This window comes from Furipterus horrens, unplaced genomic scaffold (assembly GCF_987537825.1).
Source record: "Furipterus horrens unplaced genomic scaffold, mFurHor1.1.pri manual_scaffold_7, whole genome shotgun sequence".
In the NCBI taxonomy this organism is placed as follows: domain Eukaryota; kingdom Metazoa; phylum Chordata; class Mammalia; order Chiroptera; family Furipteridae; genus Furipterus; species Furipterus horrens.
The window spans coordinates 136,504,869-136,526,711 of NW_028327177.1; the positions used below are offsets into that span (position 1 = coordinate 136,504,869).

The 21,843-nt window shown below is 44.2% G+C and overlaps 1 protein-coding gene across 2 annotated transcripts; it reads right to left on the minus strand.

Moving 5' to 3' along the window:
- Positions 1–3,941: 3,941 nt before the first annotated feature.
- On the minus strand, positions 3,942–11,858 carry HIGD1A (HIG1 hypoxia inducible domain family member 1A). Of its 2 annotated transcripts, none has more exons than XM_090284608.1 (4): positions 11,788–11,858; positions 6,525–6,639; positions 5,765–5,899; positions 3,942–4,961 (listed from the first exon to the last, which is right to left on the minus strand). In XM_090284608.1, the coding sequence occupies exons 2-4, from the start codon at positions 6,619–6,621 to the stop codon at positions 4,912–4,914; spliced, it is 282 nt and encodes a 93-aa protein (XP_090140734.1). In that variant the 5' UTR covers positions 6,622–6,639; positions 11,788–11,858; the 3' UTR covers positions 3,942–4,911. The 2 variants fall into 2 exon arrangements, with proteins under 2 accessions (XP_090140734.1, XP_090140733.1); XM_090284607.1 differs by having other exon boundaries at positions 6,525–6,635; positions 11,788–11,849.
- Positions 11,859–21,843: the final 9,985 nt, after the last annotated feature.

The window sequence follows — 21,843 nt, forward strand, 5'->3', positions numbered from 1 at the left end:
GGGCGCTGTACCAGGAGCGTCTCTTGGGGCTAGACCTATGCCAGTCATGGTATGAAGTGATTGACATATAAACCAGAACACCGAGCCACCAGTTTACTTTAAGGGGCTGTATGCATATATCCAGGGCCTCATCCTTCCCAGAATCAGACACCCAAGAAGCCAACAGTCATCAGAAATATACTGTGGGTATGGATTCAGAGCAAACAGAGGCAAACTGCTTCAAGATATTTTTCTCCAGGGTCACGCCATATTAAATATTCCTCTTCACAGTGGGGAGCGCCTGGACAGATGAAAATTGTTCATTTTTTCCTAGGTTCAAGTTCCTTCTGGCTGAAGCTGCTGGTTACAGTCAGTCCTGCCTCTTCAACTCTCCATGGATTTGGGCTTTTCTTGGTCACCACCCTCTCATATTATCCCCCCGTACAGTTTGTGTTTCAGCTTAATACCATTTTGGCTACAGTCAAGTCTTATTTTATCCATGGAGCTCTTTTGCCTAAGAAGTGTTTGTGTATATAGTGATCTCATTCATCATATGCTGACTTGATTAGAAAACTCAATGTTCTGCCAGGGTTTATTAGTCCTTAGTTTCACGGCACTTCTCTGATGGATGAGCTCTATTCTGGCTCTCCCCCAAGCCTTCAGCATAATGGACTGGAAATATAGTTTAGATTTCCCCCCAAATTTTCTCCATTTCACTCTTAGTTCATATCACCGTCTTTCAGAACACATGGATGATGATAAATTGGTTTCCTTCTGTTGATTACGTCCCCAATACCTTGTGTACTTCCTAGTTTTTAATTCACCTCCTCCATAGTAAAGACCATTTGTAGATGGGAATTCCATCTTCCTCCTTATAAGGGTCAAAACAAATATTGGCTGAGGATTTTCAGATATGAAAAATCTGAGGATAAAGCAGCTATAGTAATTGGAAAAAAATATTGGACTTGGGACCCGGATGGGGAGTGTGTATGTGTGTGGTGGAGGGTGCAGACGAAGGAAAAGAATGAACATTCCGAGAATGGGCATGACTTTATGTACCTGCCCTCCCTCCCATCACAGGCTCTCCACGTGACCAAGGCTCTCAAGTTCTGGACTTGTGCCCCAGCTCTGCCACTTTCCCATTGTATGGCTTTGAATAGCTTAGAGCTCTGCCTCACTGAAAACCTCAGGATAGTATGCACTTCAGAGTTTTTGTGAAGAACTAATGGAAGAAAGTATTAAAGCATTTTCTATACAGCAAAGCAGTGTGTGTTAAAGACTATCACAGTGGAACATGGATTGTGTTTTAAACTCGAATATGGCGAAATCTGCAAATAGATACAGTCCACTGTGGCCTAGAATTTTAAAAAGCTTTGCCAAAGGCAGAACTTGGGTAGTCTTTGATTTAAGGAGTGCACTGAGTTCACTGGGAGGGAAGGGGAACATTCAGGGAAGGAGCAGAGCACAGGCGGAGGCGTCCGGCAATGGCAGGCACAGGACTGTGGCATCAGCAGCACCGCAGGAGCTAGGTGGCAGAAAGGCGATGACAGGCCTCGGTTCCAAGTGGTGGCAACAAGGAGAGGAAAGGACAGATCTGCATGTTCAGAGGCTTTGCTTATGAAAGACTGACAGGACCCGGTGGCTGGTTTAATGGCGGTAAACGACAGGAGGAGCAAAGACGCTGGAGTTTGCGCCCAGGGTGATGGTGGGAGACGGGTGAGCTAGGAAGGAGCCCGGCGGGGAAGGCACTAAAGATGGAAAGAGACGAGCGGACTGCAGGCCACAGGGCTCTAGCTGGAAGGTAGGATGGCATTTCCACCTCACACGGCGAAACACTGGTTACACTGTTAACACTTCAGTTACACTGGGGACAGGAAGGACCTGGCGCCACTACTACAGGAAGCTCCAACACTCCGGAGGACCTACTTCTACACTCCCCTGAGGGAGCGAGTGGACGCTGGCCTGGAGAACCATTTATCACTACTGCATGTAGAAAACGTGCCAGCTTTTGTCTTGCTGAAAACAAATGCTTTTGCCTCGTTTCAGTGACTAAGGGGAAGGCAGGCTCTCCTTAAGAACAAAGCTAGGAGGCATAAGCGGCGCGGGCTGGTTCTCCCATGAACTTGGATCAGGTAAATCACTCACCGAGGAAGGGGCAGTCCAGCCAAGGCCTGGGCACGTTTGCTTTCCTTTCTCAAATTTCCCCATTCTACTTGAAGAGCTTTCAAACAGGATCAAGTATGTAAGTACTTGACAGTTCCACTACTTGGCACACGAGAACTATAAAATCCCTAATGTTCATTCAGCTTTGTTTGGCCTCGTAGGTATGTGGCCATAGGCTGCAGATTTATGTGACCATTGATCCTAAATTTCAAGTTCCTATAATATTTCCTCACCCGAGGCCAGAGGCATGGCTCACATGTCACATCCTCCACTCTAAAACTTCTGACTGATACAGTGGTCAAGGATACTTTGGGGGTTTATTTAAGTGTGGAATCAAATTCTACCCCTAATTACCAGTAGTCACTGTTGCTCATTAACGAGACATAAGTACGTTATTTGGGGACAGCAGGATCCTGGATGTGAAAAAACAAAACCTACTTATTCTAATTCAACAAAGACTTATCAAACACCTGTATGAGCCAGGGACAAAGCCAGGTGCTTTGGGTGAAAAAGATTACCAAGCCCCAGACTAGACGAGGGGAGGAGAGGCATGGAAGCAAGCATACACGGAGGCTTCATAACACCTAACAGTGAGCCCAGGAATCCAGCTCTGAGTGAAAAATCAGCATACCATCTCATTAAGGTAGGACATCATTTTCTCAGGACACTTTTTAAAAAAATCCTCACCCAAGGATATTTTTTCATTGCTTAGAGCGGAAGAGAAACATCGATGTGAGAGAGAAGCACCGATGAGTTGCCTCCTGTACCTGCCTGGACTGGAGACCTAACCCCAACCTAGGTATGTGCCCTGACCAGGAACTGAACCCACCACCTTTCAGTTATAGGATGATGCTCCAACCAACTGAGCCACACCGGCCAGGGCCTCAGCCATACTTCTGGCTCCAACCCTGACTTAGGTCCCCCAGACAGATGTTCCTGCTGCATCCTATACCTAGTATTCATCATGCCTTTGGCAATCACTTATTTAACGCCAGCCTTCCCTGCTGGACCAAGTTGTGAAGGGCAGAGGTTGTGTATCTCCTGTGCTGGTGCACTCCCAAACTTAACAAGGGTTAACAGCAACGATTCACTGAGCTCGTTAATGCTGAGCCCTTTACATTCACCACTGCACCTAATCTTTCCAACAACCCCAGGCAACTGATAGTTACCATTTCACAGATGACGAAACTGTGGCTACTTGGCTAGTAGGTGGCAGAACCATGAACCCAAGTCTGATTCAATAAAAGGTAGTATTACATCCGCTTGAGCTACTCTGGTGAACTGCCATAATCTGATGCCAGCCTATCCATCCACCCTTCTTTGGGCAAGCAACCTCCTCATTTGATTTTGATCTCATAGAGTACTACCATCCCAACACCTCACTCTTGTTTTTCTCTCTATCCTCTGGCATTTGCCTAGGTCAATTTCTCTCAAATTAGTACTTATTTATTTTCACAAAATCAGTAATATATTCATCTATTAAAAAGGCAGTTTTCTGAAACTTGTTCCCAAATGTGTTCTTCTATAGAAGGCTTATCCTTCATGAAGTAACAGTTAGGGCTGCCTACAAGCATCTCCTATAACGTCATTTGGAAGCAAAGTTCCTAAGTAATAGCTTATAAATCACTTTCTCATAGACGCATATAAATGGGTGCCATATTCCTGTTTGATAAATATTCTTTAATTGTCGTTCCTACCAAAGGTACAAAATGTTCCTTCTCTTTTCTGGGAACTTGGTTTTTATGCTACTTTGAGGAATGACTTATTTTTCCAAATTGAAATAAATACAAGACATCTGATGTGTTCACTTTGTTTAATAACACCATGTTTACCATGTTATCACCATGGAATGTAAATTGAGGTTAGACAGGAGATTTTCACAAGTGCAATAAAGCCTTCTGTAGTACACAAAAGTTTGTGTATGATGTCGGACCACAGCTTGCTCTTAAACCATTAATCACTTCCATTATAGGTAATTTCTTTAGTTTAACATTTATGATTCTTACAGAAAAAACAGACATACTGCATATATTTAAAAATTGGTTTTCATTACCTTGGCATTAGCACTTAAAATACATATTTCTATTTCAAGATGACATTTAAAAATTATTGTAATAAAACAGCAGCAAAAATATGTCTGCAATTACAAAAGAGCTAAACTAGGATGCATAATTATGTCTGTAAGTATGACTCTAAAATAAATACTACCTTCTAGCAGCTATTATCAGCATTTTAGGTTTGGTATAAACACACACACACACGTTCAGTGGTGGGGAGGTTTGTAATGTTATATGCTATGCACTGTTCTGAAAGGGTTCTTCAAGGGTTAACCAGCCCTAAAAACTGAAGTACTTATCAGTCCACAAGGCAGGCGGGAAAAAATGAACTGGGGCAAACAGGGTTCCTACATAACATCAAAAGCATGTGATATTCTGCAGCAACTGGGAGTACTTCAGGGTTGGCAGGGTGTCTTCTTTAGAATTACCCCCAAAAGAGATTGATAAGGTGGACATTTTACCACTATCAAGTGCATTTAAAAGTGACATGTTTCTTATGTGCTAATGACTCCTCTGAATGACCTAGTTAGTGAACTAGTCACTAGTAATTTAGTCACCCAGCAAACCAAGTCTGCAAGAAAGGAAGCCAATATTCAAATTACCATGTTACTGTCTGACCCAGTCAAATGATTTATTTTCAACATAAATATATAACCTCAATGTGAGATCTCTAACTACAGCAAATACCAAGACCAAGACAGGATCTCTTCTTCTAAGGTTTAGGTTTTGCCCAGTATTCCTTATACATGGAATAGCCCATACCTAGAGAAAAAGAATGCTAGTTAAGCATTTAAATATTTTTTCAATATTAAGAAAACTAAAAACAGTTCATAAAATAGCTAAAAGTAGCACCTTTGCTAGCATGTAATCTTTACAAGGGGAACAAGACTGTAGGCTGCTTACACTCTTGCCATCTTAAACAATTTAAGTTTCTAAAATTATTTTTATAGTTTCCCAAGTAGCTTGAGACTAGTAAGACTAGCTCAGACTGTTCAATATTAATCTGGCAAATTTAAAAGCTGTTACCCTTGCTACATAACACTAGATAACGTCAATGAATCGTAAAGCCAATAAAAGCATGTAATACCTACATTTAAAAAATCTATTCCACTTTCAACTCAATAAAACAGCAATCATGTCTCTCTCAGATAATGGATCGTACTTCCAATCCTACTGGCATGTCTAGACTCTTTGGTGAAATTATAAACTCAGTGATGGACAGGATTGTCTTTCTTTCTTTAAAACCTTAGTAAGATATACCAGGTGGGACAAAAGTAAGTTACAGTTGTGAGCTTGCAAAGCACAGTTTATTCTTGTATTATTATTTCTTAATTATTGTGTTATTTTCCATACAAACAACTGTAAGCCTACTTTTGTCCCACCCTGTATCATACAGTAAAATTATGTCACTGCTTGAACTATTTTTTTAATAATTCGCTTCTCCATGAAAATAAGTGATATTTGAAAACTCATTCAAAATCAGCTTAAAGTATCTACACTGTTTTAGTAACAAACAAATCCGTTAGTGCGGAACCACAAATCCGAAACTTCCTGTAGGAACCTACCAAGCGTCATTGCTCCCACAACAAATCCTTGCGCTGCCACCCGCATGTGGATCAGGTGAACGGACATTTTAGTGTTTCCCCTGCTCTTCAACTTATATAATCCATATGCGACAATTGCTGCGAAACCCGCCATTCCTGAGAAACAAAGTCACAATTATGTCAGACACGTGGGGGCAGGGAACCAAGGTGATTTTACCATCCATCTACTATTTTATTAAAAATCCTTTAAGAAACCATTAATTAGTTAACATACACATTGTGTTTTTAATCTTCTCCCCCCAGAACCAAAAATCCAAAGATGGTAGAAAAAAGTAGCAGATCCAGAAAGTTATGATCTTCAACATGTGGGTCTGCGAAGCCAGTGGTTAAGTTTCTGTAAGAACCAGGAAACTCTTCCTTTCTGTCCTGCCCCCTCTCTGAAGGCAGGCAAGTAATACAACAGAGAATTTAATAAACCATAACTGTGAGTAGAGCAGCTTTTAAAAAAGTCTGGTGAGTCCTTCTAGCAAGTCACTGAGACTAATAAGGGTGGTCTTGGGATTCCCCACACATTCACTGAAATAAGAGTTAATAAAACGAGAAGTCTAAATACACACGGAAAATTTTTATGAGTCATATCACACCAATCTCAGTGTATTTCAAGAACATATGAAAAAATCTGACAATAATGCCTATGGATGAGCTTGATGGATGAGTCAATCGCACTTTGATTGTGTTACAGTATACAGATTTATTATGAGAACGTCAAAGTCAAGCTTACCGATAGGGACAAATGGTGCCTCTCTAGCTTTTCGCATAAACTTAGATCCCTGACCTTCATCATATGAAGAAAGGGAAACATCTGAGTCAGTCGACATACTGATTGAAGAATCTTCCTGAAAGAGAGTTTCGTGAGGTTCTGCAATTGAAAATAACTAGAACAGTAAACAACCGGACGCACTTAAAATAAGCCTACTTTCCATAAAAACCTGGGATGTGCGATTCATGAATTGTAAAGAATGTTTTTAGAAATCAACTGTATTTTTCACCCACAGCCACTTTTAGGTAGGGCTGTGTGTATTTATCCCCCCTATTGTTCTGATGTTCCTCCACACAACCAGTCCCTTTTTGACACATTGCTAATAACAGTGAATTTTTAAATTACTTTTGTCAATTAAAATAGCTATTAATTTTCTACCTCCACCCTTTAAATTTTATTTTTCCTTCATATGTCATCAACTTCAACTTGACTTTATTCAAACCAAACTGATCCTCCTTACTGCCTCTTCAATAGGATGTTGAAAATTCTACTAAGCGCTTTTAAGTGCAGTTGAGTGTAGCCTCTATTGCTTTAAACTACAACTGACTTAGTTGCTCCACACGCTACCCGGCTTCAGTTCTCACCTTTGAATAGTGACATACCTGTCACGGCTCGAAATGTCTCCTTTTAAATATAACTGATGTTCAATTGAACTAATACGTAGCTTTTAGTTTTCTATGATTCAGGGTTATCATTTTTAACATCATTGCAGCGTTAAAGCAAACTACTCTCAAGCTCTTCTTAATAAAAGACTATCTCCTAAGCTTTAGTTCTGGTCTTCCTTTACATACTTGATATTTCCTCTTAAAATTCTTTCTTTTACATTATTCCTTTAAATGGTATCAAAAAAGGCAAGATACTAGCCTGATCATTATATGAATAAGGGGGAGGAAAAGAAGATCCATGTTGATTATCACAAGGACTGAAGGCTCCCTTCTCCCACTTCAGCCCTCTTCCTTGACAAAGGAGGCTAACGCATTTCATCACAATGAGCTAAGAACAGTTTCAATTTCACCTTAGTCCCAGTAACTATGTACACACTTCCTTCTTCACGGAGCTGATTTGAACTGCCTATAGACTTTACCCGCAGATAAAATAAGGGAGGCACACGTAGTATGTAAGTGCACAAGTCTCTGACTGGTATCAAGTACAATGAAGTCGAAAGTCAACTGCCCATCCCACTACCCATGTAAAATCTTACCTTCACTTCTGGGTTTTTCACATTCATGATACTCCCTTCAGTAACAATAGCTCTCATTTCACACTTAGCAATTCCATGGGTAGTGGCAGGCTAAAGCCCTCAAAGAAAACCCAACTCTAGCCCTTGGCTGGTGTGGCTCAGTGGACTGAGCAGCAGCCTGCAAACCAAAGGGTCACTGGTTTGAGTCCCAGTCAGGCCACATGCCTGGGCTGTGGGTCAGGTCCCCAGTTAGGGATGCGCGAGAGGCAACCACACACTGATGACTCTCTCCCTTCCTTCCCCCCTCTCTAAAAATAAATAAATAAAATCTTTAAAAAAAGCCAACAACAATAACAAAAACAACTCTAGAGAAGATTACTACTTATTTGGAAAAGTGAATCATCCCTCCAAGCCCCCTTCTCCACTGGCATCTGACAAAGACGACCTTAATCCAGAGGAGTTAGACAGTATCACAGAGTTAGGGAAAAGAAAACTCAGAACTACATTTTCTCTCTCATTTTTGTACTCTATTACCCAATAGAATAAACCCTTACTTACTGAGCTTTTATTACACGGTGGGGCAAAAGTAGGTTTACAGTTGTTCCTATGAAAAATAATCCTACAATCAGTAATACAAGAATAAAGTGTGTTTCACATGCTCACAACTGTAAAGCTACTTTTGCCCCACCCTGTACATACGCGGTTCAACAAGCTCAGGGTTCGGGATGCTCACTATGCTATCTGAAGGGATAACACATAAACACAAATAATTAGTGGTTCCAAGTTAAGACTTTTTTAAAAAAAGAGAAATGACATGACAGAGTGTTGTTACTTGCCAAGAGCGTAACAGAGACATAAGAACTAAATTTAGAGTGTGATATCTTCTAGCTCAAGTAGGTTTGGGAAGTTTCACGGAGAAGTATTTGAGAATGGCCTTCAAGAAACTACATAAATGGACGACACAGAAATTAAACACTGTATTTACTTTAGGCTAGTGCGTGTTTGTTAGTTGCCTTCATAAGTAACCACAAAATTCTCAACGGGCATAACTTTTATCACAAATTCTCCTTCCAGCTCTCTTGTAAAAAACCCCCATTTTAGTCACGCGAAACATCTCACAGATGACGTCGTACCTCCTCCACGCCTTTGCACAAGCTGACCCCTCTAACACTTTTCCGTTCCTTCTCCTTCATATACCCTCTTTCCTGGCCAATCCCTCCCATTTTCCAGGTTCTTAATGTTACTTGACCTCTGGAAAGTCTTCTTTGATTCTCTAAGTTCAAAACAGATGCTTTGGTTATGCAGTCCCTTGGAATGCTGTTTTCTCTTGTTTAACTGTTTCTCTTACTAGAATCCTTGAAGTCAGGAGGCTATACCTGCCCTGCCCTGCTTCTATCTATCTCCGCTGCCTGGCACAATGCTTTGCATATAGTAATAACAAAATGTTGAACCAATTTAAAATATTTTTCAACAATTAAAATTATTCTCAGGTAATTTATTTAGGAATATTTAGTGAAAAAATAACAATTACATACATCTGTAGAGTTTAATCAGTCAGTAAGGAAAATGTCAAATTGTATATACCAAAGCACTCGTTTATTTCTTACATGTTATCTATGAAAAAAGAAATGATAATCAGAGTAGGTCTTGGTTTCTTGCAACCATGAGACAAAACTATAATATACCACAATCCACTTCTAAATTCTAGTACCTTCTTTTGCAGATATAAAAGTATGCTTTGTTCCTTTCCCTTAATTATTTCTAAGCTAAGAAGTCATCTGGGAACTTCTTTAAAATCAAGAAAGTAGGTAGTTTTTCCTCTACACTCTCACATCTGGACCACTATAACTGTCCAAAAGGCAACGGAGCAGTATTCACCCCCTGCAGGAAGGAGGGGGCCGGCTGTCCGTCCTGTACATAGAAGAAGAAACAAATGAAAATCCACCGATTTCATTCCTCCCAGACTGAAGTTTGTATCATACAGACTCTGAAATTCGTATGGATAGGCCATTTGACCTAGCTTTCAGAAAGTAGTCTTTCTGATCAGGATGTGGGGGGACCATGTAGTCATTACTTTCTTTAAGTGACTCATGATAACCTGCCTCTGATCCAGATCCCTTTGTGTGAACATTCCAGGGCAGTATCAATAAGGAGCAATATTAAAAATCCAACACTGAAATCAAATTATATTTTACACTATCTTATAAATTCTAACCCTGTTATAACACTCCCTGAATATAAGATTTTGATAGTTCTAATTACAACCTAGAAAATTCCCAAGTATTCATGATTTACAGCCATCTAAACTGAAAATGGTTAACTTTTATTAAAGTACCAGTATCAGTAATATGTCATATAACTTGAGAATAACAACTCATGATTAATACTAATAGCCTTATTTTACAGATGGAAAAGGGGTGAGGAAGGGTTATATGAATTGCTCAGCGGCAGGGACACATTTCTGGCAGGGTATGACTTGACCCAAGCTCTCCTGACACAGGCCAGGGTTCCTCTGATTGACAATACACTGCCAAGCCACTGATCTTAGGATGCTGGTATATTTTTAACCTGAAAACTATTAAAATCCATTCCTTTACAGAAGCTGCATCTCTCTCCTTGAATTGTGAAAACTATGTTAAGTCGTTCCTAAAATTAAATGGAACCTCCTTCCCCAGGGACTCATCTAACAATTTCAATTGTGATTTTAAGTTTTTTTTGTTTTTTTCACTATCACCACTTCTAGACTTTCCTTTTCTCATTTTCTCATCCACACACAGCAACGGACCCCGATTTCTGTTAGCAGGTTGCACAGGTGCATGAAGAGGCACCAGTAACCAGATATTCAGAGCCAGTTTAAAAAAACACAAATTATTCTGTACACTGGGGAAGGTGCTCCTGCGGAGGGCCTTTCCAAACGCACAGGAACCTAAAGAGGCTTCAGGGAAGGCGGACGAGCTGCCCAGCACCAGGAGATCCGACAGACGGACGGATTTTCACAGCCCGTCATTCCGCTCTCAGGAACGGCTACTTAAGAACACTGGCTTCAAATTTTGGTTTTGCATCAAGTCACCTGCCAGCCTGTTTAAAAATGGCTGCGACGGCTCCACCCCGAGGATTCTGACTCGGCCGGTCTGGGGCAGGGCCCAGGGAGTGTGTATCTGCCTCAGTCCCCCCCGCCCCACCCCCAAGTGAATTTGGGGGCGTACGGAAGTTATGAGTCCCTGGTACACAGGACTCGGATATGTTTGTCACTCTGGGCCCTGGGGCTTCAACCTGTCACAACTTCTCTGCCAAACCGGCCCTGCTGGAAGGCGCCTTCGGTAGGGACTCCCCTGAAAAGGGAACTAGCTGCTCCCCACACCGGTAGTAAACAGAGAGGGGCGAGAAAGCACCGCCCTGCCATTTCGGCTGCTCCCGCTTCTAAACCCACGCAATGCTTTACCACCTCTACCCGGAAGAGACTTAAATTCCGTCACAGAGGGTTCGGACAGGGCCCGCGCGCGGCCTTCTCGCTTCCCAGGGCAGGAGAGGGCCCCCAGGGTGGGAGGAAACGCCGGGTCGGAGAGGAGAGGAGGCGAGCGCTGGAAGGTCGTGCAGTTTTCCGCCCTTCCCACCAACCTTTCCACCTTCCTCCCCTCTCTCTTCCTGTGACCTTGTCAGGACTCCGGGGCCGGAGCGCGCGCCCTCCCAATCCCTTCTTTCCCACCGCTCGGTTCCGCTCTCAAGGCCCGGCACTCCGGGGCCGCTCCGGCCCCAGCTCCCTCCTCCGGTCGCTCATTACTGTCCCATCCCTTTCAGCCACGATTCACCTCCGCGTTGGTTCCATATCCCCTCGCCCAACAGGGCGTCAGGCCTTTGTACCCCCCACCTCCCGGAACCACGAGGTCCGGCCTGAGCCCCGCCAACTGCAGCTCGCCCCATTCCCAGCCTCGCGGCCCCCAGCCTTTCCAAGGTGCTCTCGGCCGAGCCAAGCGCGACCCCACTTCCTCCCGCCCTACATCCGGGCGTCCTCCGCCCCCAATAACCGGTTCACACTTCACTTACCGAAAACAACAGGACCTCACAAATTCCAAACCGCTTCTGTACTTCGCCGGCGTGCGCCGTCGGGTTGGCTACTCCCCGTCCCGCCCACAGCCCGCACCAGCCAATCAGAAGGTCGGTCTCGGCCGGGGGGGCGCGTACGTGTACGCGGTGGGTGGGGCGGCCCGGAGCTGATCCCGGATTGGACGGGACGGCGCGCCGCGGCTCGGAGTCGCGGGCTCTCGCGTGGGGTTCGCGTCAGAAGTGAGAGCTCGGGGTGGAGGGTTAGCACAAGGGCGCTCGAGAGCCCGTGGCTCCCGGCCCGGCTGCGGTTTCTCTCGCCCTTTCCCCCTCGGGAAGCGCTGGCGAGCAGTGCGAACTCGGTCTGCGGAGCGCGGACCAGGCGGGGCCGGGGATGCGGCGTTTCGACCCCGGCCAGTTGTTAGGAGGCTGCGAGCGAAGTTGCTCCGCGGTCTGGCCCTCAGGGACGCCGAAGGCTGTGGGATGATGGAGCGATCTATCCTTTACGCTCCCCCAGCGAATATCCGTCACGCACGCGCGCTGTGGGGCCGCCAGTGGCGCCCTTCATGGAGCTTACACTCCGATGGGGGGCAGCCATGCATCGCCGGCACCGGGTAGCTGGAGCTGTCACCTCCCCCAGACCGGAGGAGGTTTCTCTGAAGAAAGAAGGGTCAGAGGCCCCATGTGACAGTGACCTTCCGGGGACAGAGGCCCTAATCTATTGGTAGACACTCAATAACTGTTGAGCGCACGGATGCAAAGTATGAGTGGCTGCACGGTGGGGACTGTCTGTGACGAAATCAGAATCTGTGGTAACCACAAAAACAGGCATTGCCACGTGCGCTGTCACCAGCTGGGAGCGAAGTGGTTTGATCGTCTGGTCATTGAGTTAAGACTCGTAGGAAACGTTCACGCTGTGTCCTGATAAATCAGAAACTGCGTCCCTTGGCGACATAGTATACGTGGAGCTCCTTGAAGGCGCGTGTTCTGTCTGGTTCATGCCAAACTTTTTGAGTTTAGTACGAATCCAGTCATGTTAAATGCAGTACCTGGAGGGCTTCAAAGATACGGAGGGCTAAGCAATCAGGGACTCATTTAAGATCATTAAAACGATAAAAGAGCCAGTCACACTTGACTATGAAGGTAAATCAGAAGTTAAGGGTCTTCTAGAAACACAAAGGCTAGTAGCAACGGGGACCACAGCCTATTCATTCCCGAAGGGGGATTTATACAAATCAAAAGTGTCAGCTCGTTTGCTTATTTCTAGGGATTGGGATTTGAGTCAGGCAGACCTGAGTCCCAGGTTAACTGCGAACTACCCATGACCTTGGGCTTTACGCGTCCTCGAAACCGCTTTCCTTTCTCTGTTTGTAAAGTGGGGATAAAAGTAGCGATTCCGGTTAACGAGGAAATGCAGGTAGGGTGTGAGCCCAGTACCTGGCCTGCACAGGTTTAGCTATTGCTTTAAAAATTCCCATGTCAGTCATTGTGCAGAAAGAGCCAGGCCCTGCCCTGTTTGTGTGAGAAACAATTCCTTTCTGATCAGTATGTAGAAACCAAAGTCTTGGGAAACGATGATGGTAAATATCTGAAACAAGATGATGCCGATTTTTACCTGGCTGCTGTGGCTCAGTGGATTGAGCGTCGGCCTGCGAGCCAAGTGTCGCTGGTTCGATTCCCAGTCAGGGCACATGACTAGGTTGCACGTCAGATCCCCAGTTGGATAATGCCGATTTTTAATGGAGATTCTTCTGCTACACTGTGTTACATATCCTGTTACAAGGAAACAGCAGTGACAGCTGACGAACTATTACATCTTTCATAATACAGGTATTAGCACCGGTAGCAAATACACAAAATGTATGCTTCCATTCTCCTTACTCTGTGTCATTCTGAAGTATAACTGATGCAGAGGACTTTAAAAATGATTTAGGTTCTCATGTATTAAATAACCCACCTGTAGTTTATAGAGAGAAAGGCAGCGCAGAAGTATCTATCTGCTCGCTTTGCTGATCTCTCTGCAGAGCTGACTTGAGCTGACTTGGCACATGATCATATCTACTCTCTACTACAAGGGAAATGGACCTCTGAACTCAGATTTCTATGCAGGGAAATGCCCAATTTAAAGCTGCATCACCCTGTTTTTTACATCCTTCTTTATTTATATTTTTTATTTTTAGGGGACAGGAGGGAGAAAGAGGGAGAGAAACATCACTGTGTGGTTGCCTCTCGCATACCCCCAACCAGGGAGCCGGGGACCCCGTCCACAGCCCAGGTCTGTGCCCTGACTGGCATCGAACCGGTCACTCTTTGGTTTGCAGGCTGGCACTCAATCCACTGAGCCACACCAGCCAAGGCTACATCTTTCTTAAAAGTATGTGTGATTTTTGTGAAATGTTGTCAAAAACGAATGTTGAACCTTTTGAGAAAATTCATAATACCTATTGCCGGGCGCATAGTCAGTGCGATATATATTAATAATTATATTTCTGGTGTTTTGGTGACTTCCTGTAGGTCTTACTTACCTTACCTGCAAACACAGTCGATAGTTTCACATGTGCCTGTGCACATGTGTGTGCTTTGCATTTTAAAAAGCATTTTGGTTACAGAGCTTTTGCATAAAAACCATAAATATGACATGCAACCAGGACTTCAGCCGATAAGAAGCAAGGTGCTATCAGGCACCTTTCATTTTTTTAGTTTACACTGTCTCCTACTTTTATGACATTCATTTGTAAAAAATTTTTTTTCATTAATAACCAGTGTGGCAGCAGGTTTTGTGTGTTTATATAGTGACGTTTTCTTTAGTGAACAAAAATATACTTTAAATATTTTAGCCCTGACTTGATTTTTCCACTGATGCACTTTGTATTATTTGTTACTGTTTTTCAGGGCAGCAGCATTCTTAAGAAGTGCCAAGGGGAAAAAATGTGGTGGAGTGGAAAGGGGACTGGCCTGGCGCCCCCCACCCCCCACCCCCCGGTTGCTACCATGCATGACGTCAAAAGACATGGCTTTGAGTGCTTATTAGCATTATGATCGTGAACAAGTTATTTAGCCTCTAGGAACCTCAATTTTTTAACCAGCAATGTGGGGCTATTAATGAGTGCCTTCTAGGGGTGCATCGTATAATCTAAATAACCTTATATAAGACAGCAAGATCAAAAGGGCAACAAGAATATAAGGTTCAGCATAGAAAATATAGTCAATGATATTTTAATAATTGTGTATGATGTCAGGTAGGTACTAGACTGTAGTGTTAATTATGATCTCGGACGCTGAAATAAATCCGGCAGGCAGGATTATTGGCCAGTAACGAACGGGGGACTGTGGACTGTGGCTCACTCAGACCAACAGTGGAGAGCGGGAAGCCTCATCCTCTTTTTATTAGGATTTCAAAAGCTACCAGAACAAGGGGTGTGACATTCCAGCCAACAACAGGAGAATTTTACAAGTGAAAGAATTCTTACAAAGTGTCACTAATATGTAAAATACAGCCAGGGTAACTCCTGGTTTAGCTAGCACTTATCACAGAAGCAAGGTAGACACACTAATCCTCAATGCCAGCTCCATTTTAAGACTTTATTAACAAGGAGGCAGATGGAGTACACAACAGAACCTGTTTTACCCAGGATTCCACGACTCAGTGGCCTCGACAGCCTAAAGCTGAAGGCGGAGACAAGAGTTGCTCATCATCTCCTGAGTTATGGGATGACACCTGATTGGAGGGGCATGAGAATGCCCCTACCCAGAGATCTGTCTTCCTGCAACACTAGACTTATGGTGGGGGGTCGCTTTGTAAGTTACATAAACGTTTAGGAGAGAAAGTGTACGTATGATCTCTACATCTTCCCCCGCTGGTTCCTATTCTTACCACACGGTAAAAGCTACAGAAGAGAAGGGCATAGTTCCAAGGGACATGGCCCATGTCTTACTTAAGTCTATCTGATTTGACACCATAAATCTTCCCGCGACACCTTTCTTTTGGTTCTCCCTCCAATCTGCTCAGTCTTTCTTCCTTGCTGTCACTGAATTCACTTCCTCTGTACCCTAAATCATGGTGTTTTCCGGGGCTCTGTGCTCACTCCCTTTCCTTCTTACTCTCTTCCCTCCCTTGGGGTGATCTCATGGACCCTTACGGTTTTCAGTCTCATCTGCCTGCTGATGTTCTCTTCTCTCTCTGCCCTGTTTCTTGCCTCAGCTCCAAAGCTATACAGGGTGGGGCAAAAGTAGGCTTACAGTTGTGAGTACAAGAAACGCCGAGTTCTTGTATTCGTTCTTATTAATTATTGTAGTTTCCCTCCCAACTGTGAACCCACCTTTGCCCCCCCCTGTATATTCAGTTGTGTGTTGGACATCTCCACCTCAGTATTCCACGTCCATAGCGTGTCATAAGTGAGTGGAATTAAGCACCCTCTCCTCTCCTTGCCCTGCTCTGGACGCCCTGCTCCCCATAAGCTTGCAGTTTCTCCTCAACTCCTTGACTTGGTCGGTGGAACTGGTGTCCATCCTTTAACGCAACACGAAGCGTGAGCGTGGGCCAATCCCTGATGCCGCACCTCCTTTTGTCCACATTCACTGGGCAGGGAACTGAGTGAGCACGGACCAGCCCCGTGAAGCTCTCGGGGAAGATCTGCGGCAGAGAGGGGACTTCATTCTCCTAGCACTGCACTCTGACCACCCTGGCCCAGATTTGCCTGATTGCTGTACGCAGTGACGTCGAGAGGATCATTTACACAGGACAGCGCTTAGACAGATCAAAGAAGGAAATGCATTGGTGTCGTTTTAGGCTTGACACGAGACTTTTCACTGACAACATTTTCAGACAAAAAGCTGTGAAGTCATCGCTGGAAAATGGATCTTGGATTCACCGCACCTCCTCAAAATTCCTTTCTGTTCTTCCTCATAGTTATTTGTAGGGGGGAGAGGGGGGAGCAGGGGAGCTGAGCACATGGGGTGGTGGGCACAGAACTCCCCTAACAGAGCTGAAGCCTTCCTGCCTCTTCGCCTTGTTTTGAAGGCTTTTAGTTTGGGGTTAACAAAACAACCATGTCTTATTAAAATTTTATATATTTTTATAGCCCATATATTTTGTTATTAAATGTCTTTCAGTAGAGAATGAGTAGGCAGAATTTGGTCTTCTTAATATTCAGTTTTATGTGGTTTATATCCTGATTTTAAAAATTAGAAACCTTTTAATCTTATATAATCTATATCACTAAAATGATTGACTTATTTTTATATTCTGTATTTGTACAGGTTTGGGACTAGATTACACAGGAACAGAATCGATTACTGGAAGCAAAAGCTTTCTGTTTCTTACAGGCAATAAGCTCTTTATCAGAAAGGATAAACATGGTTTTCTGCCTGAACATTGGATCACAAGCACCCTGGTGGCAAAACCTGTTACATTTTCACCCCCAGCTGCTGCTGGTGTTATACGCATAGGAGGCCTCCAGGAAATACTGGTGGAATGGCCCCGGCCATCTCTCTGCAGAGGTGAGTACCTGAGTTCAGTGACACTGGCTGCATAGGGGCTGTGTGGCTTCTTAATTTTCTTGACCGCCCACCATTTACACACTTCTGAAAAGAGCCCCCTGCCCCTCCACTGCCTTGGATACTGATGGCCTCCCTGCTTCCTCCCAGTCTGTCTCTCCCGACAACGACTTAGGGCTATTTTTACGGTCTGCTAATTTGCTAAGAACGAGGTGCCTCTTCTGGGAGGCACTGCTGTACTCAATGGCCCTGCAAATAGGTTTTTATTGACTGATCTCCAGGCTCTCCGAGTCATTTTGCCCTCGCTCTGAGTGCAGGGCACCATCTGTTTATCTTGATGGCTTAATGAATTGAGGGCTCATAAATGTAGCTGACGCCTGAATGAGATCCAGTCACGGTAAGGACAAAATAATGGATGGAAAAGCTACTTGGATAGCCCTGGGAGAAAATGGATTATACAAACAGGCACTTCACTCAATTGGTGGCCCTGAGTGCCTCTCCCTATGCTGATGCTTTTGCTCAGGGACAGGAACCTGCCTGCCCTGTTCAGGCAAAACCGGACGAGAAAGATTATCTGCCTGACCCAAGTTCCCGCAGTGAATCAGCAGTCGATTGTGTTGATCTTTTCAAAGAACAACTTTTGTTCTTCAAAAAATTTTCTTTACTATATTTCTATTTTCCTTTTATTTCTGTTCTAATATTTATTGTATCTTCTGCTTGTTTTGGGTTTAGTTTGCTCTACTTTTTCTAGTATCTTAAGATGGAAGGTTAATACATTGATTTGAGGTATTTTTTTTTCTTTTTTAACATGGGCATTTACAGCTCTACATGTTTCTTCTAAGCATTGTTTTCCCTGCCTCCTGTAAGTCCTCTGTTTTGTTTTTGTTTTCTTTCATTTCAAAGTATTTTGGTTTCTTGTGATTTCTTCTTTGACCCATTGGTTATTAGAGGTGCGTTGTTTAATTTCCACATAATTGTGAACTCCTTTAATTTCCTTCTGTTAATGATTTAATCTTACTCTCTTTTGGTTGGATAACATGCTTTGTATGATTTCAGCCTCTTTTACATTTATCAAGACTTGTCTTATGGCCTAACATATGGTCTGCTCTAGAGAGTGCTCCACGTGCAATAGAGAAGAAGAGGTGTATTATCTCATTGAGTGGCGTGTTTTACTTATCTGAGTTTTTAGGTATTCACTTTCCACCTGGCAAAACACTGTTAATCCTTTGAGTTCCAGGTCCAAAGAATTTTGTTTGTCGAGTCTTTCTTAATCCATCCCACCAGCTAAAATGTACAATTTTCTCATTAGAACTTGCACTATCCCTAACTTTATTATATGGGTAGGTCAACACCCCCCAGCTGTGTTACAGCCTTTATTACATATCAGTGTTCCTCAGCTCTGGTGTTAACTATGTCTTAAAGCTAGAACTCCAAGTCCCGGAGACCTTACTTTTGGTAGTAACTTTAAAGCATGCCCTCGACAGGGTGGGAGAATTTGGTGGTTATTGAGCATCTCTTAAATGTTGAGCCCTAGGCTGCATGCTTCAGAGACTGGGGCCGGACAGGACAGGCATGGCGCGCTGCCTCTGCAGAACGTGCACCTTAGTTAAGAAGACACTGTCTCCACGCAAGAAACCTTTACCGCAGATCTGACCAAGTGCCAAGATGAGGCTCTAAGAGTTGGGGCTTTTCTACTTAGTCTCTCCGTCCCTGCATGAGAAAGAGACTCCGAGTTGTGAGGTTAGAACAGCCCTCTGAACTCCTGATTTAAAGCCACCAGTTAGGGTAGAACCCCCTGGAAGCTGGTTAGCCAGTCTTCACTTGGACATCTCACCCACAGGGAGAAGCCCCAGCACTCACTACTCGGGACCTGATGGTGGCTGCATGCCACCCTTGGGCAGGGGGTGGAACTTGATTGCTTTTTAGTGACCGCAAACTCCTCAATCTTCCCCATGAAAGAAACTGTAAGCCTTAAAGTGTGAAGTCAGCAAGGGAAGGAAAGAGCTGTAGTCATGAGCTTTAATCCCAGTGGGATAGGTCAAAGCATACTTGCACTATATCATTTTGATGTCAGGTAAGGAAAGTTAGATCAAGTTCATCCTGAGAGGCTCACTTTTGGGGAAACCAAAATGAACTTTTTTCTGAGACCTATTATTCTCCTAGAGACCACTTGTGTGGTAATGTGCTGGGGGGTTCTGAGGGTATGGGACTCGGACAGGCGAATTCACCCCACATACTAGTAAGACATTTTATTCTGTTATAATTCAGGATAAAGACTGATGATTTCTGGGGCTGATCATGCTATTCCTGGAGGTTTCTTTCAGGAATACAGTGTGATGAAGATTTTCAAGCCAGAATGTAAACTCTTTTCTCTAGTAATCTTTGAAAAGAGAATTACACAAGAAAATAAAAGCCCTGGCCAGATCGCTCAGTTGGTTAGAGCATCACCCCAATATGCCAAGGGTGCGGGTTTGATCCCAGGTCAGGGCACATACAAGAATCAGGTAATGAATGCATACATAAGTGAAACAACAAAAATTGATGTGTTTTTTTTTCTCTCTATCTCTCTCCCCCTTCTTCTCCTCCCCCCCCTTAAAAAAAGGAAATAAAATTATATTATAAAGTACAATACCTACAATCTTGGTGATGCACATTAGATAAAACAGGAGTCTAATACAAGGGCGGGCCCACAGTTGCATATAATATTGGACTAAATGAATGGTATTTTTATCAGTCACCATGGTAACACTTACTGACAGCCAGTCAGAATACTACTGGGCAAAGCACTCCAGGAGCGGGAAACGTCAAGCCATTGATATTGCGAGTTAGAGAAGAGTCAGAGCAGGTCCCTGTCTGTCCCGTAAGCAGGGTGGATGAGCGGGTGAGCTTGAGATGGAGAGGAGGGGGAAAGAGGTGAAGATCGATGAGAGGGCCACAGTGGTAGAATATGTAAGATGCACTCTTTGATCAATGCAGAGTACCTAGAAGGCTGTAAACCTGGGCTTTGGTAGAGGCGAGTCACAGGGAAATGGCTGTCCATGTGTCCACATAGCTGGGTCAGGACTCTTCGAGCTTTCAAACAGGAAGATTAGCTCACTAGGTGCAAATAAACCATCCACATGACTTTATACTCTAGGCAGCAGCCCTATTGAATTGATGACTAAGTCCACCTATAACTTACCAGGAATTCTCTTCCCAGGGAGGTCAGAGGAGGAAATGGGAGTGGCAGGCCAGGCATGACAGGCAATTCTGGGCAGGCCAGAATGAGTCGCCATCCCCGATGCTAATATCAGGAGGTGAGGCCAAGGGCTTTTGCTTCTGCTGCTCGTTCTCTTCCCCTTTCCCCCAGTTCTGGTTTTGTCAGTTCTGTCATCCTCTCCCATTTTTGACAGGGCCCCGGAGCTGAAATAGCTCTCACTTTATATGTAGGGACCCGAGACCCAAAGAGGAGAAGGGACTTGCCCGTATTCCTGCAGCGCGCTGATTTCAGAGTTGGGACTAGGAGAAGGGCCTCTTGACTCCCAGCCCCTTGCCCTCTGCCCTCCACAAGGCTCCTCTCTTTGAGTCTTCTCCCCATTGTACCAACTGAGAGGCAAAAGGGACACAGAACAAGGCATGGCAGAAACTTAAAGGGGTTGTCCCTCAACTGTGAAGTGCCCCAGGGAGCATAGGGAGAGGCAGGGGGAGTTTGGGGGCAGAGGTTCATCTTCCATGACTCTATTCTCAAGAGAAAACCCAGTTTTAGGTCATACTAAAAAATGTAAACTGTGAACTAACAGACTCTGTGACCCTTTCATAGGTCTCTTAGTATTTTATTAAACAAATCCTGGGACCTCTTGTCAATATTTTCTTTTTCAGTACCCCTTTTAAATAGCTTTTTTGAAGTTCGTTAACTTACAACTAGGATCCATATTTTTCTTCCCTGATAAATGTGATGAGGACTTATCTTTCCTGCTTGAATTGCCCAGTGACTCCCCTCCTCTGGTGACCACAGGGCCACCATGGAGGGGGCTTAGGTTGTATCCATGTACCAAAGGAAGTGTGTAATTTTCATGGATAAAATATTGGAGGTGCTGCTCTCTAACCTCTGGCTGATGAGCACACCTCTGCTTCCTTCTGCAATGCAGTCCTTACAAGGAACAAAACCTTGCTTTTAAATTTTGTCTGAATCCCCCTCTCCCGACAACCTGACAGTCAAAAACAGGGTACGGAGTCACACAGGCTGAGGAAGAGCAGCAGTGTGATGCAGGGTGAAGCAGGTGCCTGCCTGGTGAGCTCCTCACTGCCGTCCTTCTGTGTCCTCTTCTGTCCCCTTCTGCTCCTGGTGATGCTGTATCTAAGTTCTGCCCCTGGGCTGGTTCTCTTTTCAGAAAGGCTTTGTTGGTCTATCTGTTTGACTGTCTCTGTCTGGCCTCTCTTGTACCCTCTCCTCTCAGACCCCTCAAAATCAGGTGTATGTTATATCTCCTTAGGCTAGAGAAATATTCTGTGGATGCTCCTGTCTGGGTCAGGAAGGGAACTCCTCCACCTTCCCCCGAGTCAGTTTATTTTAAATATTTTGGT